Source organism: Argentina anserina, chromosome 2 (genome assembly GCF_933775445.1).
Source record: "Argentina anserina chromosome 2, drPotAnse1.1, whole genome shotgun sequence".
NCBI classification, from domain to species: Eukaryota; Viridiplantae; Streptophyta; class Magnoliopsida; order Rosales; family Rosaceae; genus Argentina; species Argentina anserina.
Genome location: NC_065873.1, coordinates 4,593,027 through 4,613,414, shown reverse-complemented (window position 1 = coordinate 4,613,414; position 20,388 = coordinate 4,593,027). Strand labels below are relative to the sequence as shown.

At 36.3% G+C, this 20,388-nt stretch overlaps 2 protein-coding genes across 2 annotated transcripts; both read left to right on the top strand.

Moving 5' to 3' along the window:
* The first annotated feature begins 12,101 nt into the window (after positions 1-12,101).
* Positions 12,102-13,188, top strand: LOC126783074 (CCG-binding protein 1). The gene is made up of 3 exons (XM_050508461.1): positions 12,102-12,412; positions 12,506-12,579; positions 12,662-13,188. Exons 1-3 carry the CDS (start codon positions 12,190-12,192, stop codon positions 12,974-12,976), a joined length of 612 nt encoding a protein of 203 aa, XP_050364418.1. The 5' UTR covers positions 12,102-12,189; the 3' UTR covers positions 12,977-13,188.
* A 1,824-nt stretch (positions 13,189-15,012) lies between these two features.
* LOC126783823 (pollen-specific leucine-rich repeat extensin-like protein 3) lies at positions 15,013-16,853 on the top strand. Its single transcript, XM_050509358.1, is given in 2 exon segments — positions 15,013-16,810; positions 16,813-16,853. Coding segments are annotated over 2 exon segments (1,839 nt in total).
* Positions 16,854-20,388: the final 3,535 nt, after the last annotated feature.

The following is a 20,388-nucleotide window of genomic DNA, read 5'->3' as shown; positions in this document are numbered from 1 at the left end:
GTAACCCCGACCCCTTTCAAAAAAAAAAAACTCATACTTCCAATTCAATACTAACATCCTAATTAAACACTTACCATATTCGGGTACTTGAGTTGTTCTCCATTAGTTAGTCGCGGTATCTACTATTCATCTCTCTAACTTTCTTGATTTTAGGTCTTCAATCAGGGTTCCTAAATCTCAAATTTTTTATTTGGCCTCATCAAACTTGGTTGTCGATCTAGGTTCTTCAGTTTGGAGAGAAATTTGGGTTTAGAATTTTCGTTTTTGAAGAAACTTAAGAGGGGTTGGCTAATTTCTATTAAGATTAGCATATCTGGGTTTAGAATTATGTTTTTAGTTTGGGAAAAACAAAATGAGGGCGTATGGGGGGAATGGTATATAGAGATATTTATGCATTTTTGACAGAATTAGGGTTTTAGATTTCAATGTGGGCCTTTGTTGTCCCCTCCACGTTAGATGATTACGTCACTTTTAGAGGAAATTTGAAAATTTTCTACGCTTGATGAGATTTTGAAAGAATAAGGGCATACGTAATTAATAACAAACAATAGAGACGACACAAGTGATAAAAGACTCAAACCTCAAGGTAGTGAACTAAATTTTTTCCAAAAAATAATTACTTAACTAACAATGCTGTTGGAACTCACATTTGCAAAAACATTGACATATTTCAATTCAAGAACTATTGTTGAAGACGCTCTGAAATACCAAGAATGCACACCACTCTAAACCATACCATAATTTGGAAACGATAAACAAATAAATAAAATTCAATTTAAGGCTTTAATCACAAGGTATCGATCTCGTGCGTCAAATAATTCATTATAACAGAAAGATAACTCTTCACTTTTCCAACATGGTGACTCTAATCTAATTTGCTTTAATTAAACGTGATCTATGGAGCAAAGCCCAGCTTTCCCTCCGAGAAAAAAAACATCTCTTTCTTTTCTTCGCAAAATGTCGATTTGGTTTGAGCTCTCACTTCGATTTGATGAATTAATTCTCTTTAAGAAAGTTGTGCAGGTTTTCACCCAGGTGGCTTACATAAACCACAAGATGCCAGATTCCATGTTCGCTGAAAATCTCATCCCAAACGCCTCTAATTTGGTTTTAACTCCAAATGAGGTGAATTTGATATCGATAAACTACTTCTTCCAATATTCTCAAAGGGTGATATCGCTTTTAATGACTCCATCGGAGGATTGGGTGCTCTGCAGACCGCACGTTATCGATTGATCTACACAGCTTGAAGAGCATACTGGAAATGAACAATAATGATGGTGTTGATGATCATGATCATTCAATCACTTTTTTTTTGTTTGGAAAAGAAACTGAAGATCACCTATTCTATAGGTTTGGTAATATTCTCATCTCTTCTAGTCTTTCAGTAATTTCAAGATGGGATGAGATTGAGATAAACCTTGGATTTCAAATGTCTGCTTATTTCCTGAGGCTTGACTTGACAATAGAGAACTTTCACAATCTTGTAATGGAATAACATTTGCACGTGTTTACAGTTCATGCCAAAGCTGCAAACAAGAGTTGTGTTCAGGGGAGGAAATTATGAGATGGACTTCAAAAAGTCCAGGGATTGTGAGATTGAGATGCATAAAGATGTGTTTCCATATGTGTTCAACTTTGATCTGTAACACAAGAGTGTGTTTCTCAATGCAGCCATTCTATCAGACTAGGTATGGATACTTGTGTCTCCTAATACAAACCCCGTGCTCTGCTTCCCTATTAAGGGCCTCGATAAACTGATGTTGACAACATCCCATGTGCCATCAGTTAGTACTTGTTAGTTCGATTGTGAGTACTATTTTAAAAGTTGCAAGTGGAAGATGTCTGAAGCAATAGATACATAGGTGCTGGAAATGACTATGAACTTGCATTTCCTTATTAGACTACTTACATAGTCATCTTTACTTTGACAGACATAAAATATGCTTATATATAGAACATTACCATATTAAGATTGCCAAGTTTTCTTAGAGTAATGTTCAAATAAAATAAAAAACTTGATATAGTGTATTGGTGTAGGAGAATCTGGTGCAAAACATATTCATTTTTATGTGGCATACAACCTTCATGTTTTGTTCTATATATTGTTATTTATCTATCTTCCTAACATATAGGTGCCCCTTGAATACACTTATATCCTATAATTGTAGACCTTGAGAAGTTGAGTCGAGTATCAAATGACTTTGAGGCTGAGGTATTTTCCTATATTTCTTATAATTATTTTTATGATTAAAAGTGTTTGTAATTTAAATTCTTATATGCAAATGTGCATTGCTATTCATTTTTATTGTCATTTTTCTAAATTCCCTGTATAATATATCAAGTAATGAAATAGTATTTAAATAAACATTAGGTATAAAATGAGACCTCTAGTTTCAGTGTAGTGTTAACATTATTAAGAATTTGATCTACATAATTATTAGAACAAGAACTAACTAACTAGCTTATGAAGAGTCTTGATATTTATTAATTGGTTGTTGGTTCATCTTGAGTTGTAGTTAGTATATATCTTGTATTATAAATTTAAAATATAATAATGTAAAGTATTGTATAGTAAGTGAAGGTGTTAGTTGATATATTTTTTCAATGTAGATTTAGCTGCTAACTTTACCTTGAAAAAAGTGTTACACACTGATGTTATATCAGCGTGTAATACCCCAACAACACATGTTATAAAGGGCATTGATCACTTATTACTTTAAGTTGCGTCTATTGTCACTCGACATTCTTCCTTGTTCACCCCATATGAGGTATTATTCTTAGATAAAAATCATAAATATTGTAAAATCACACAGCTAAACAAAGGTCAAACTAAAATGAATATCTCTCTCATATTTCTTTTACTTCATCCTACTATACGTCTTAAGTTATTTTTTCTACTCAAATTTCTTCGTGACCTCTTCTCTTTTTACAAATTTCATTCTTTTTTTCTTGCTACTTTCTCTACTTGAACTATATATGGTGACAAATTGAAGATTAGAAACCAAGACCTTAATTAGAATAAAAATGCAGGAAAATAGTTGTTGATACCCAAAAAAAAACACATATATGCTTTATGCATATTCCAAGGGCCATAAGAATATACACATGCAAAACTATATTACAAAAGATAAAATATTACATATTCTCTCAAATCGGCATGCCACGCACGTGGACCCAAGCCACACTCATGCTCTTGGGGCTTACAAATTTGGGTGTGGTATGGGAGGTAACAGGAGTACATGAAACCCAGTTTAGATTTTCGGTTATTATCGATTTTGGACTTGGAACCAAAATCGAGGTTCAATAGCCTTAATCTTTACATTGGAATGTAAAAGATGAGATCATGAAACCCACAAGCTTAAACACAATACATGTTTTTTACCCCGCAACAATTATTTTCTTCTAATCTAAATATAAATCTCAGCCAACTCCCTTTTATTCTTATCTCTAGCTAGCTATAAACTATTTCAAATCCAATAAGATATATTATCAATTCCAACACCATGATTATGACCACACAATAGCTTTATGTGAGAGATGTGCAACACAATCCCGTATATCATGAACAATAGCACAATATACACCACCTGTAAGACTAGTGGTCCTTGTCTTGTTCTGCATATTTGAACTTTGCCATAGTAATCCTCTTTATTGTCCAGTACATTTATCCACTAACATGTGTCTTGGCCTCACCTCTTCTAACTTATAAACTGAGGTTTCTTCCTAGCAGCAAAACAACTTCCCAGCAATAGAACATAACCTCCCAGCAGCATAGCCTATGAACATGTATCTTTCAAGCGAGCCTCAAGCAATAAGCCAAACACTCATAGCCTTCCTTCAAAATCTTTTTCAAGCTCTAAACAAGCCTTAAACCTATTATAGACCAACAAAATCCATTATTTCCTTGCTCTAGTAGAATCACAGCAGTGAACATCTTCCTCCATTAAACATCTCATCTTCTGCAATTCATGTGCTCCTAGCTCCTCCTATGTCGCATGCCTTTTTGCAAGCTTTTTCATGTATTTTGCTCATTGTCAAAGCTTTATGAAGTCCATGCCAACACATAACACAAAAACCAAGTCAAAGCAGCATGATAATTCTACTATAGGGGAATTATGGAGAAAACACTACAAAACTCTTATGAAGCTTTGGGCCCAGTCCTAAACTCACAAGGGAGTACAAGAGGCATTCAAGGATTTCAGGTTGCCCAAGCAATTCTAAAAGTCTCTGTACAAAACACTCTCTTACGATAGCATATATCAAGTAGTCATATGACAAGCTGATAGATGTGTTATGCTTAATACTAAATTTTAAATAATTATTTAATTTTGTTTATCATTAATTCTTTATATATGTTTAGTTTTATTATATTTTTTTAATTTAAAGGATAAAAGTGGAATATTTGGGTTGAAATATGATTGTGGAGTCAACAAAGAATATCGTAGTGTGGTAATAGCCGCACCCTTACTTTATTAGTGGTTGTTCGAGTGCTAATGTCACTACACACTCTTATCAGTATGTATTGTCCCCAATATAGACTAATGCTATCAGGGTGTAATAGGAAAGTTTATAATAGTTTGACATTGAATATCATTCTCACTATACTTTTGGGTTTGCTTGAATGATAACAAAAGCTTAATACATTTTTTTCAGAAATTTGGAATGGTTTACATTATCATCTTTTGATTTACTTATTAGTAATGTTTTAATTAATCGTGGTTTGTCTGTTACAATTTTTTTTGAAGTAAAGAGCTAGTCGATTAATTGATACAATCATAGTACTAGGTGTCTAGGTGAAGCAAGACATGTCATGATGTTCAAGAACACCGTAAATTACAGTGCATGTGTCATGACATGCATAAAATAACGAAACAAAAGTTCATGAGAAAAGCAAGTAAACGACTATAGTCCACGAAAGGACATTATTGAAAGAAAAATAACCTACAACTGCTACAAGCTCAATAAAAGACATTTAACTTGTTGAAAACTGGCCTAAGACCTCATGGTGTACCTTGCAACCAATTAGAATAATTTAGAACCTTTTAAAGAGCTTGTAGGGGTCTTAAGCACAAAAATAAACACTAAATAGAGGCTCAACATGTAACATCCTAAGTCTCTATTTTATTTATTAGGACAAAAAAAATTACTTCATAACTATTTTAACTGTTATACTTTTACCTTTTCTGAAGAAAAAAAAACTAACAAAAGAGTATGAGCTACTAGAGAAAGGTAAGCTTGAGAGAGATACCAGCTTGGTAATTAGGAGATGGCTTAAGAGAGTGAAGTTGAGGTATGAAGTGGATTTGAGAAGCAATGGGATTGGAGGAAGGAAATCTCTCTCAATCCTTTCCTTATTGGCTAAGTAGAGTCGGTGTTTTCTAATATATTAAGATAGTGAGTGAGGCAGAGGGAGATGGGAAAATTGGAAGGGATTTGTTAGCTCCCAAGCTTAGTATTTTTCATCTTAAGGTAGTTCTTGAAGTTTGAAGTCAAATTTCTCATTCATATGGTTAGATTAAGTTGAATCCATTTTGTTTTCGTTTTAGATTATTGTTATATGCTTAAATATATTGTTTAGGTTGAGAAATTGATTAAAGTCAGTGGGTTTCGATTTGGGTTCTTGAGGTTGAAGCTCAAGAACATTGTTCTTGAGTTTTGGGTGTTCAAATCAAATTTTGGGTGTTTTTGATTTATAATTCATGAAGTTTAACATGTTTGTTAGTTTTCGGATTCAATTAACTCTATTCAAACACTATTGTCGAAGCATTGGAGCTTCAATTCTTACCACAAAACATGATTTAAAGTGAGTTGAAGCAAATTTGGAAATTCTGAAAATTTTCCAGAAAACTGATCTTTGTGCCTACTTTGAATTGAAATATCTTTCAACTCGTATCTTTGTTTTGAAATCTGAAAGTATGCCGATTTCTGTACATTCAAGAATCACAGGACTTGGACAAGATTTTCTGTGTCAAAAATGTTGCCGAAATCAGCCGATTTTTCAGCAAAACTAGAAAATATGGGTTTTTGTGTATTTTTGCAAAACTTTGAAATATCATAACTTTTTACTCAGAGCTTTATTTTCAGATTGTAAAATGTGTACTTAAAGTTTGTAATGTCATCTTTCAATTAAATATTAGTTCAATAGGTTTTACTAACCCTCAGGTTGGTTAAAATTGAAGCTAAAGTCAATGAGTTGATCACTGTTTTACACTTGGAAGACATGAATTTTGCCTTTAACAATAGGTTTTTATTTCAACTGCAACTAAGATTGTCTAGTAATGTTCCATAGTATGTTTTGTTTATATTATAATTCATGTTTACGTATTTAGTAGGATTACTAAGTAGAGTTCTTGATTTACAATTGTTATTAGACATATAGTCTAAAATGATAATTTTACTAATGTTAGTTTCATTATTGTTGTGTATGTGCTTACTCCTTTGGTAAGATTCCGGTGACGTTCTTGGCGATCCTCAAGTTTAGGAGTAAAGTCGGATCTCGAGTTTGCACTAGGAATTCGAGGTAGGGTTTGATAAGGGTTTTTATATATGCAATTGCGTGATATGATTGACATTGTTTGATTTAAATGTTAAATGATAAATGTTGATTGTTTAAAGTATTACTATGATATAAAGATACCTATGATGGGAAAACATGTTTTTTTTTTGTTTTAAACCAGTATTATAAATTTATTAGTGTTGCATGAGTATATACATTTAAAACATAAGTTCTTGTTTTTTTTTAAATTTCTGATGCATGAGTATATACATTTCTCATTGTGGGAAAGATTAAGGTGGAAGTAGAAATAAGTATATATTAGTGTTGGGATATAGAATTTGTTATTTAAAACACTTGTGTAGTTGAGTTTACTCATGGGGTATCCAAGATCGATGGTCAGCTCACATGTGCACAAATTTAGGGAAACTAAACCCCTTCGACGGCTGACGCCGATAAAATAATCTCAACATGGTTTCGGGTTTGGAGACCATGAGTTTTACAAGATAACTAACAAATGAGAAAATTTATAGATTTGAGAGGAATGCAGGGTTGAGAGTGAACATCATATTCATTCATTATTTTGCTTGTGATGTGATTTTGTTGATTGTTTTTGAAAGTGAAATCATTGTTAGAATTTCAGATAGTCTATTGAATTTAGCTCACCCTCATTATCAAACCCATTGCAGGTATGATACCGGAAGTGTAGAACGAATCGTAGGAAAACCTTATATTGTATATTAAGGCTTTCAAGTTTTAAATTTTCTTTGTAATATAAGGTTTGAATAATGAATAGCGTTTTGAAAGAAAACGTTATTCCAGTGTGTATTGTAAATATTTTAAGCGTATGTCCCAAAAGGCTTGTAATATAAAATAAAGGTACGAGGTATATGTTTTTATGTCATGTTATGATATCTATCTCATTTTAATTATGGATATTAAACTATCTATAATTAGAGTGTGATTCACGTCTCAACTTGATTCACGCCTTAACTCGAGTTTATACATTTAATCAAGTTGAGGCGTGGAAGAGAGAGAGAGAGAGAGAGAGAGAGAGAGAGAGAGAGAGAGAGAGAGAGAGAGAGAGAGAGAGAGAGAGATCCAAAAGCCCAACCAACTAGCAAACAAAAGCCCAAGGCCTAATTTACTAGACGAGATGGGGACTAAAGGTCCACCCCTCTCGCTTTCTCTCTCTCTCAAATCCAGATCAGGCAAGTGCCCACCTAGATTGAGGTTGACCCAGCCGCTTGAGTCGAGTGGTTTACAAGACCGGGAAGCCATATCGTCATCTAACCGCAAATGCAAAACCTCTATTGCACGACCACACACCACTTATGTGTGAGACCTAATGCCGCACATCGCCAAGAACCTAAGTGATACCGGTCTTGGTCTTTAAATTAAACTGAGGAAAACCCCAGAGATCATCTTTCTCTACAAAGGGAAGTTGCCCAAGTTGTCACCTTTGTCCTTTCTCACCACTACATGTAGTCGTTCAATCAATTTGGTCCTCCTTCATCATAGAGTGTCACTCACAAACTATCAAATCCAAGCTACCCACATACGAGGATGCCTACAGGTTGGTCATCAACAACCTCGCTCCCCCCCTCCCTAGCCGCTGCTACTCTCTTTATGAAATCTTAGGCTTCAAAATAAGAGCTCCGAGAGTGTTGGTTATGATGTTATATTTTGCTAGATTATTTGATATCATATTATGATTTTTGGTTTTCTGTTTGTGACATTCTGTTTTTAAAGTATTTCCAACGGTTCATTCTATAATTTCTGTATATAAAAAAAACAAGTCATACTCTTCAAAAATTATCACCTTCAACTCAAACAATTTCTCTATTTCGCAGATTCTACATTTGTTATTCAATATACTTATTTATTGCCTCAATATAATATGCTTTGAATCAATTATTTAAACATCCAGCAATAGTGGACGCTTTTGTACGTGATTCTCAATTGAACCACAAATAACTGAATTGGCTTGTACAATAATCAGTACCACACCATCCGACCATCACCCAATTGATACACATATATAGTATTCTTTTTGTGATTTTTTTTCTTTGAGAAAGGATACACATAGAGACATAGTATTCATGTATAGCAAGCAATGTTTTAAATACCCGATATATCCTCGATATATTCCCGATTTTAAGAAAATGATACGATAAATTGTTTATCGGTCTATTATATTGGTCAACCCAAAAATCAACTCAAAGGGCGATATATTAAGTCAAACTGGGTTTGACCCGATATATCGGTGTTTTTTTTTAATTTTTTTTTAAAACCACATCATTTTGGAAAAAATAATTTAAAGAAAAAGATAGATTTGTCGATAGCATTCGATGACAAGAAAGTTTATGATGAATGATCACCAGTATTTTTATTAATGAATATTATTTATGTATTTTAATTGTCAAAACAATCAAATATTTCTTTTTATGACGTTGATTTGGTACATTTTGAAGTATAAGTTTTAATTTCTCAACTTTATTTGTTATATTTTGAACTACATGTTTATAAATATATTAAATTTAACTAAAAAAAAGTAAAATTGATAAATCTGATATATCTCAATATATCTGCGCTATATCCTTATTTTACAAAACCGATACGATGCCGATAACCGGTATCTAAACCCTTGATAGCAAGACAATGTAATCATAGGCGTAGCTACATTGGGGCGAGAAGGGTCAATTGACCCCTATAAATATTTTTACTTGGCTGTGATTGGTGGGTCAAAACTATATGTAGTCTACTTTGGTGTCAAAACTGACCCCTCTACCATAAAAACAACAAGTTTCTTTTTATTAATTAAAGTATGGGACTGAACCTTGTCTATTTCGGACAGGGAGCCAATGCTAGACCACTTTATACTTCCTTTCTATATTAAATACTAATAACTAATATTTCTCTTATGTTCTAACATGGGTAGAATTCCTTGTCCTAAAACAATTAAGTATATTTTTCTAATTAACTATGATTCAATGGTACTCGTCTTTTCCACTATATATATGCTTAATTTTTTTTGTATCTTCTCCTTCTCATATTCTTCTCTACTAGCAACCCGTCCAAACTTACTTGAAAAATTCAGAGTCATGGAAGCTTTATTCGAGAAATATAAAAAGAGAAAAGCAGCACAGTAGTTAACACCATATGAATTTCCTAAGATCAGAAATACATCCAATAATGAAACTTCTGAACATCCTCTCCAAAAAGTAAACTTAACAAATCAATCAGCACCTTTTCAAGCTCATCCAACAAGTAATGTATCCGAAGATGTTGGTACATCAAAATCAATCAATGAGTTTAACAAAGAAGACCTTCATGGAGACCCAGTACTTCGAACTCCAATTTCATATTATCATCCTGATGTTCGAGATCGCGTGTGGCGACATTATTTATTACAAGGCACTTGTCCACCGACAAATTATAAGTTTCCTCAAATAAAATTTAGCGGTACTAACAGAAAGTTTAACGCTAAATGGTTCGAGAAATATCGAAATTGGTTGGAGTATAATAAAAAAAAGGATGCTCTATACTGTTTGCATTGTTATCTTTTCAGACCAAATATTGGAGATCAAGCATGTGCTGATGTATTTGTTGGTACGGGGTTTTAAAATTGGAAGAAAATAGACACGCTTCAAGACCATGTGGGAGAGACTAATAGTGCTCACAACAATGCAAGATCAAGTGTTATTAGATCAACGACAACATGTTGATACTGTCTTGGCGAACCAGACACAACAAGATCAGATTAACTATCGCACTTGTTTGAATGCATCAGTTGACTGTGTTCGTTTTTTTCTATGACAAGGGTTGCCATTTCGCGGTCATGATGAATATGATAAATCAAAGAACCATGGGAATTATAAGGAATTTTTGAAGTGGCATTATGATAAAATTGATGATATAAAAAAGGTTGTCTTGAAAAATGTTCCAAGAAATCATCAATTAACATCACCAGATATTCAACATGATATTGTCAAGGCTACTGCAATTAAAACTCTCAATATTATAATTAGAGACATAAGTAATGCATTAGTCGCTATTCTCGTTGATGAGTCTCGTAATGTATCACGAAAAGAGCAAATGACTATTGTATTGCGATATGTGAGCAAAAGACAAGTAATTGAACGTTTTGTTGGTGTGAAACATGTCACTGATACTACTTCAACATCACTTAAGGCAGTCATTGGATAAATTCTTTTCAGAGAACAACTTAAGCATATCTAGCCTTCGTGGTCAAGGTTACGATGGAGCTAGTAATATGATAGGAGAATTTAATGGTCTAAAAGCACTTATTTTGAAGGAGAACCAGTCAGCATTTTATGTTCATTGCTTTGCTCACCAACTGCAGCTAGCTATAGTGGCCATTGCAAAAAATCATATTGTAATCTCTGATCTCTTCATATTTGTTGGTACTCTAGTGAATGTTGTTGGAAGCTCATGCAAACGCCGTGATTCTCTTCGAGAAATTTTTTTTTAATAAAGAGGATATGATTTCACACGTACTCTCATGTTGTTACTTGAACCAATTTAGACTTACAGACGTACTTTTAAAGAAGAGCTAGTATTTTTTTCACTGTACTTTTTAGTAGTAAGGTGTAAGGAGCCTTAAATGTTTTGTTCGCCTATAGCTCTAAAAATTAGGGCCGTGCATTTGGATCTGGCCCAAACAGAACCGATCCAATTCGAGCCAAATAAGGTGGGTTGGGTCGGTTTTTTTATAAAAAATAAATGTTTTTTATTTAAGACTCGAACCGATTAAGAAAATTCGGATATGGGTCGGATCCTATTTTAAAAAATTTATAGGAACCGATTGCCATTAGATATATACTAAAATGATAAGAACCGTTATATTATGAGGGCAATTTTTGTGATGAGTTATTTAGAATCAAGCCTGAAATTCCAGTTTTACAAATCTCCTAGTGTATTTGATTTCGTGCGAGAGGTTTTAATTGAAAAAAAAACTAAGACTTTTATTGGGGATTATCATTTGTTTTTACTTTAAAGTTGAATGTTAGTTTAATTGCCTAAGACTTTATATATTATATTGTGGGATAGTTTGTAATTTGGTTGATTTCTTTTACTTATTGATAGAGTTATATAATTATATATTGCATCAAAAACTTGAATGTATTACAAAAATTACAGGGTTACGTACTCATTTTGGAACCGAATAGAACCCAAGAACCGAACCGATTCATTTTAGAGCCGGATCCGCTCGGGTCATGTCTTGAAAAATACAAAATCCAAACCGAATAATTAACATGAGTTGGATCTCAAATTCATCTAAAAATAATTAATTAAGACCCGAACAAATAACCTTTCGCCCGGTCCCGTTTCATTTCATTCCAATCCAAAATCGTTAGGCTCGTGTCAATTCCGTTCCGAAATTTACCACAATGACATGATTTTTCAACCGCCGCGTAATGCGTATCGCAACAGCGCCGCTGTTTTCCCAAATTCCACGACCCCCACCGTTGGTCCCACTCACCCTCAAATATCTTAAGAAAGAAAAAACAGAACCCAGTAAAATATCTCATCCTTATCCATTAAATGGCCAAGCCATAGTATAAAACAAACAAGCACCTAAAAGGCTAAAACCAAGTCTAATACCAAAACCCAGAAGCAGAAACCAAAGACCAAATCTTGAAGTGAAAGCAAGTTTCTTTGAGCTGAAGATGATGAAGTCAGTCTTGCTTCGTTCATGTCCCTCTTCTTCTTCTACTACCCTTCTCTTCAAATCTCGCACAGAAGCTCACCCTCGAAAGATGGCTTCAACTGTTCGTTGCTCTTCCAGAAACCAAGCTCACATTCCCAAGCTCGAGCCTTTCAGCCGCTCCAAGTTCGATCGCGGTCTTCAAGGCCCTACCCTTATCGAAAAGTGCGAGAACGAGCTCTCTGGTAAGTAGGGTTTTGACTTCACTATCTAAGCCACTGTTTGTTTATCAAGATTCAAGAATGAATGAAGTTATAACTATCGTGATTCTGGTGTAGATTACTGTTCGACTCTGGAAGGAGACGAGTCTTATGGTTGCTGGAGGGCTTACTTTGAGCTCAAAGATCTAGAGGTGTGAATCATTTTGAATCTAAAAAGCACTTTCTCTTTTAGCACTTAGAATCTGTTGTGATGTTTTGATATTTTGGGTGCAGAAAGAGACGCCGAAAGGAGATGTGGAGAAGCTGATATTGCAAGCAGGGGGAATAAAGTCATTAGTTGGATGTTTGCATGGGATTGCTGCAATGCAAAGGGGGAAGACGTTTGGATTCAATTCAGCAAAGCCAGTGGAAGAAGTAAAAGCAAGGGAGAGGCTATGTCCTATACCAGATGGGCTTCCTAAGACAGCTACTGAGCTAGAGGAAGAAGAGAGATCGAAAATGCCCGATTCGGCCTTCACAAGGCTTCTCAGGATCAAAGGGACTCATCCTGCTTGGTATTCCCAGGCTCCTGACCATGAAACAGATTGATGGGTTTGTGACGTTTGTCAAATATTTGTGAACCAAGTTTGCATATGTTTTGTTATTTTGGGTGTGTGTGTATATGTAGGATTAAGATGGTGTAGTAATGATGTTTGCAGCTTTATAAGATTTGGGATATTTTGGTTTAAATTGCTATCAACCCTTGTAAGATTCTTTTCCACGAGGCTCAATGAATAAGACTTTTCAAGAGGTTGATTCGAGTTCCCAATCTAAACTTCAAGGAATAGGCGACTAGCTTTTAGCACTTTCAACCTTATCTTCATTTTAGCAATAATAGAATTGGAAACTCATCTTCTATTGGAAATACATATCAGAATAGATTGAAAAAGACATTTGATATGATTCAAAGAATTCAAATATTCAATGATAATGAGTAGGATGCAAGTATGTAGTGTTCGGTTATCAATTATTATGGGGAAAACGAACTGTTGGTTTCACAAAGAAGAGGTACTGATTGAGCAGCTCAGAGTAAAAATTATGACAAAGAAAATGCAGCATCTTCCTCACGAAGAAAACTTGGTTGCTTTTGGGCGGCTGTGTTCATCCATATTCTACAACACATTGTCTTTCTCATTTGGTTTTCATCCAGACTTTCTTTAAACATATTCACGCCATAGCTCAGTATTTGTCCACTGGATTGCCCAATTTACAACAGATCATACCAATGTGAGCTAGCCAGAAGCATAGGTATTACCACAGAAATAGCAATACGCCATCACCAGTATAGTTAATCTTTGTTTACTTTTTACTAGTTTTGAATAGCAGTTATGGGCAGTTGCTTTAATTTTGAAGGATCGTGCTCTTTCAAGAAGGGGGTGTCAAACTGTCAATAGTTGCATGTGGTGAGTTCCATATTTCTGGGTAAATTATAAAGTGAGCTATAGTGAAAATATTACGTGAACTAAATCTTAGAACAAGCGAGTATACTTCAATACTTCAATCCAATATCCAAATGCAACAGAGAGAGAGTCCTAAGTTTCATTCTGAGCCCCGAAAAAGAGCTTCATTGTAAGATACAAAGAAACATACAACTACAGAAGTCATTCTATTTTATGGACCAACGAGAAAATATAATCATAAGAGCAGTTCTAAGTTTTAACATTATTCGTTTTTCATAAAATGAAGAAATTCCGATTACATCACAAAATTGTTTGAAATTTTTCATTATTAGTTTCAATAGATGTTTCTGAGAGTGGGTATTAAACTATCGATATCAATACTTGTGATCAGCTTTAGAGGAGGAGAAGCTGGAGCAACCCAGGCACGTACTAACGTACAGTAGGTTTCAAATTTCCGACTATCTCCATTCTCTTTCCCTTAAAAAAAAAGTTCAGTGTGGGTTGCACATGGATTGTTAAGCTGTTTCTGCAAATTAACAGACTTCGATCACTTACGACATGTGAGAAAAATCACACAACAACGGAGTAAATTCTCTTGTTCCGCTTCTTTGACTTAAGCTAATGCCATCACTTCAAGTCTTCAATGTCTTCCTCACTTCACATGCCAAAAGGCCAAAAGTATGACATATATCATGGGTTACTGGAGAACTCTCCAAAAACTTGCTGGTTTTTTCCCTTCTTATTCATGCATGCTAAGTGGGAAGTAGATGTCGTATGCCATCAATTATTACTTCTTAATGACTAATTTACCATGCCACATTCTTGTTAATTCTGAATGAGTCTATGACACAAAGACATATAAGGGTCAATTTTCATGTTTTAGATATGATCACCTTGTTAACATAGGTATGTAGAACACAGTTTATAATTAAGATTGAAGGTCGTCTATAGGTATGTATCTCAAAGTTTTGTGGGTGCCTATATGGAGCTCCGGATTCGGCTCCTCTAAAGTTATCCTAGAGCTCCATACCCATCGGCTCTCAACAACGTGGGAAGAAGACTGCCTTCTACAACTATGTCTATATATAGGAATCCTGTCAACAACCTCCTTTCATGATATATGATGACAAGTTCTACATCTCCAAAGAGTTCACAAGCAGCCTTGGGCTAACAAAGGTGACGAACATGGAAACAATTCTCACATACAAAGCTTTCGGCTTCACTCTCTTGATCTTCTCCAATTACCTCTCTTCTTTCTCAACCCTCACCTCTGCCTTGACCAATGACGAAGCCGCATACATAGCGAAACGCCAGCTCCTGACACTTCCTGAAAATGGTGATCTACTAGATCACTACGAAATCAACGTCGACCCGAAGCTCACTTTCGCAAATGACAGGCTCAAGTCAGCCTACGTTGGCCTCCATGCACTGAAAGACGTCATCTACTCCGATCCGACTAACTTCACGGCAAACTGGCAAGGACCTGACGTGTGTAACTACAATGGGGTTGTCTGCTCTCCAGCCCTTGACAATCCCGAACTGGACGTTGTGGCTGGTCTGGACCTCAATCATGCAAACATTGCAGCTCACTTTCCGTTCGAATTTGGGCTCCTGACTGATCTGGCTTTGATCCACCTCAACTCTAACAGGTTCTGTGGGATTGTGCCAAAGGTCTTCAGCAGGCTTCACCTCATGCATGAGTTCGACATTAGCAACAACCGATTCGTCGGCCCGTTTCCTACGGTCGTTCTAGAATGGCCGGGGATTAAGTACCTTGACCTCAGATTCAACGAATTCGAAGGAGAGTTGCCTCCGCAACTGTTCTTGTGTCCGTTGGATGCCATTTTCTTGAACCACAACAGGTTTAACTCTACAATCCCAGACACACTAGGAAACTCGACGGTTTCGGTTGTGACATTTGGCTTCAACGATTTCAGTGGGTGCATACCTCAAGGCATTGGGGAGATGCCTAATTTGGAGGAGGTGTTGTTCATGAACAATAAAATGAGTGGATGCTTTCCTAAGGAGATTGGGAATCTAAAGAATGTGACGGTTCTGGATGTGAGCAATAACGGATTGGTAGGGCCGTTGCCGGACAGTCTTGCTGAGCTGAGGACCATTGAAGTTTTGGATGTTGCGTCCAATATGTTGACAGGGGTTGTGCCGGAGAAGATATGCAGCTTGCCAAAGTTGCAAAATTTTACATTTGCTTATAACTATTTTACAGGGGAGGATCAGAAATGTGTGCCTAATCCATATGAACAATTGACATCGAATGATGAAGGCAACTGTATCCCCGGCAAATCCAATCAAAGGAATAATGAGACTTGCTTCCATGTGGTGACCAGGGTCATGGATTGTAGATACAGTTGTTCCGGCCCTCCTGCACCAAAGTTCCTACCACCTCCCACTCCAAAGGTCGAGCCGCCACCACCGGTTAACTCCCCGCCGCCACCAGTTTACTCTCCACCACCACCGCTTCACTCTCCACCTCCTCCCGTTTACTCCCCACCGCCACCGCCACCGCCAGTTAACTCTCCACCACCACCGGTTCACTCCCCACCACCACCACTTCCTTCTCCACCGCCACCTGTTTATTCCCCACCTCCACCGCCGGTTAATTCCCAACCACCACCGGTTCACTCCCCACCACCACCGGTCCATTCCCCACCACCACCGGTTCGCTCCCCTCCGCCACCGGTTCACTCACCACCGCCTCCGTTGCACTCTCCACCCCCACCATTTTATTTCCCGCCACCACCGGTTTACTCTCCACCACCTCCTGTAGTGCACTCTATACCATTTCCCCTAGTACACTCTCCACCACCACCAGTCTACTCTCCACCCCCATCACTAGTCCATTCTCCCGCACCTCCTCCAGTTTACTCCCCTCCACCACCAGTTCACTCACCCCCGCCACCTCCTCCTGCTTCACCACCACACCAGGGTGTAGTGATCCTTCCACCAAAGATTGGGGCACAGTACCGTCACCACCGCCACCAATGTTCCCCGCCCCAGGCCATTAAGTTTTAGTTTTTTTTTTCTTTCTGTTTTTGAATAAGAATGAACTTTTGTAATGATAAAACGTTTCAAACGGTTACAATCATGCCCTAGAACATCTAGGGCTATTATGAGTTTGATTGAACAAGAGCTTCTCTCTGGCGGACTCATCAAAAGGCAAAATTTGCAAGTATGTGTGCCACGGTAATGAAAGTCCTTGGAGCAAATTTGATCTCAGACATCTGCAGGCTACTCATTCCAACCTTATGTTATCAACTACATTTCCCAGCTCCGGCAGCTCGTTCATAATTTCTCTTTGATTAATTTGTGATATCATGAACTGCACATAGGCAGTCATTTTCAGAGGCAACATGCTGGCTAGCTTGTTTAACCTTTTTTGTTTTTGAAATAAACCTTTTCTTTTATGTACGTACGTACTACTGTACAAGTAGTCTTTTTAAGTCTATCACTTACTATGTGTTACATGCATGATCGAGTAGTCGAAGTTCTTACATGCATGATCGAGTAGTCCAAGTTCTTAGTTTGCAAATGTGCATTTTGTAGTTATGGAGTTGGTCTAATGCTAGAAGAATATAGAGGGGACACAATATCAACAACACGGAAAATGTGGTTTATGATATACAAGCTAAACTGTGAAAGTTCATAATTTACATGATCGATCGAAAATGCAGGCAAAATGACTCCCGCAATCCACTACGCTTTATTTTAACAGTTAAATTCGTTCAAATAGAGAATGCTTGTACTCATTAGTTGCTCTTCGTCCCGGTTTAAAAAAAATGCATGATGTTTATAAATAAGCAAAAATATCATTTCAGTCATTGAACTATGTTTCACTCGACACTTTAGTCATCGAACTTTCATAAACTTCATTTTGGTCATTGAACTAAACCATCCTCTATCACTTTGGTCTCTCCGTCTTCTCTGTTAACTTCAAGGGTATTTTGGAGTTGAAAATTTGTGTCCGCCATTTTTATGATTCAATCAAATGTTCCCCAGTTTTTCCCACCTAAATATGAAACTTCATCCAGTTTAGCAAATTAAATCATCATTTTCCTTCCTAATTATGAAACTTAATCCCAATTTAGCCAATTTAATCATCATTTCCTCTTGCCTAAATAGGGGTAGATTACGGAAGAATAATACATAATAAATATCATTGAAGGACATTTTCTAACACCTTCTCCCATATAAGGACACTACAAACTTTTTTTTCCCACATAAGACCACTTCTTGGCCCAATATTTTCATGTCTTGACTAAAACACCCTCAACATAAACTACTCTCTCTCTCTCTCTCTCTCTCTCTCTCTCTCTCTCTCTCTCTCTCTCTCTCTCTCTCTCTCTCTCTCTCTCTCTCTCTCTCTCTCTCTCTCTGCCGATACCCAATTTCCCCAAATCAGAATTCACCAACCCAACTCCCCTCGCCACCAACCTTCCACTACTCCCTCGTTGGCGCCATAGCCACAAAGACCTCTGCCGTGACAACCTACCATCGATCTCTAACTTTGGCAATACACCCTCGACTAGGCGCTCAATACGTGCGGGTCTACTTCACCACCACTCCTCCCCTCCACGCTCTTGTCCTAGCAGACATGAAGCGTCGACCATGAAGCTTCATGCCTCAACGAATCAACAATAGAGGCTCGTTGGATTGTAATTATAGATTGAGCTCTGACTTCCTTTTACTTCAATCTTCATCGACCGGAGTGATCGACGTCTGAGTAGGTTTAGGATCCGACGCGGAGTTGTTGGCAAGGTTCTATAGGATGAGGCGGCCATCGAGGAATATGAGATGAAGAAGATAATGATGTTTGGCTTCTCTGTTTAGGATGCATCATGCTCTAGTGCCTTTGGTTTTATATCTAGAGGCATGTGATAGTATTTTTTTTAATGTCTAGGTTAGTAACTTTCTGATATAAGGATAATTTTTATTTGTTTATGGTGTTATGTTCTTTTCAAACAATGATAATATATATTTAGGTATGTAATAGTATCTTTCCAATTCATTACCAGTGTCTTTGTAACATTGAGATAATATCTTTTCAACGCATCATTGAGAAGTTAAGTATAGTTTCTTTTGTTGCTTGAGACAATATCTTTTGTTGTTGCTGGTCGTAGCTTTGTTTGTTGTTTGTAGTTATTGGTAATAACTTTTGATGATGATGATATAACTATAGCTTTGTACCGTAGTACCTTTGTTTGTCGTTGGTAGTAGTTTTAGGCAACAATTGTAGTATCTTTTTCTTTACAAGGTAGTAGTTTTGTTTATTGTTGGTAGTACCTTTGTTAGTTACTTGTAGTACCTTTGTTGGTTGTTGGAGTAGCTATAGGCCTATAATTTTGTGGGACAATAGCTTTGTATACTGTTAGTAGTAACTTTTGATAACAATGATAATGACTTTTTCTTTGTCTGGTAGTAGCTTTTTCTTTGCTTGGATAGCTTGTTAGTAGTTCTGTTTCTCCTTAATAGTAGTTTTGGTAGACATGCATAATAGCTTTTATCTGACTCAATAGTGTCTTTTGTGTAGCTCGGTAGTATCTTTTATGTGGCTTAGTAGTAGTTTTTGGGACCTCATCGGAGGTTGCCAGAAATCCCATAGCAATACTTTTTACTGCCGATGGTAGTAGCTTTTGGTACTTGTGACAGTATCGTTTATGACATCATCAAAGTTTGTTGAAGTCGTCAGACACCTCGTCGGAGTTGCCTAGTGTTCGCCAGAGTGGGCCAGTGTTCACCAGACAGCTCGCCAAAGTCGACCATAAGTCACAGGAGACAAACCCGCCAAAGACGTCGTCGGAGATCGGCCGATGACTTGGCCAGAGTGATGATTTTAGTGTTTTTAAACTATAGCGACAGTCTGTAATTTTAATGTCTAAAATGAAAGTCCTTTTACTCCAAAGTGTCCTTATGTGGGTAAAAATATTTGAATATTCAATTTAAAAACATGAGTCTTCATGTGTCCTTATATGTAATTGTGCTCAACTTAACAGCAAAATAACATTAGACTACAAATTACACAATATTTCTTACAAACGCATTATAGTACATTCCCAAAATGATTCTGTAAATTGTCAGAAATATACAATCCAAATGTTCAAATAGTTATCACATAATGCCTTTTTGATCAAAGAACCTGAAGAGTTTTTTTAATAAGGGAAAAATAAAAAATTTCTAGGTCTCCATATAGGCTTTCTTGCATTTTCTGATGATAAAGAATTCTTGGAATTTTTGAATGTAACTTGCTTCTTTGGTTTCCTTGTTATTGATGATGATCCTGATTAATTATTCTGTGTACCCGCCACGCCACGTGACACTGTCATGTGGTGTATCAAACTAATCATATTACGTCATTGTATAATTAACATGCAGGCGGTGAAAATGACAAAAGTTTATTTATATATAAGAACCAATCAGAAACAATCACAGTAAAAAATGGACCAATAACATTAAGGGGGTACGTAACGTGAGATATGTGACAGATATATATAATAATTTCTCTGATGATGTTATAGGTGCTTCCACAAGTGATTGTTGATATAA

Coding starts and splice junctions, on each gene's coding strand:
- LOC126783074 (XM_050508461.1), top strand. CDS start 12,190: ATGATGAAGTCAGTCTTGCTTCGTTCATGTCCCTCTTCTTCTTCTACT. Junction 12,413..12,505: donor GTGCGAGAACGAGCTCTCTG/GTAAGTAGGGTT, acceptor ATTCTGGTGTAG/ATTACTGTTCGACTCTGGAA. Junction 12,580..12,661: donor TTGAGCTCAAAGATCTAGAG/GTGTGAATCATT, acceptor TTTTGGGTGCAG/AAAGAGACGCCGAAAGGAGA.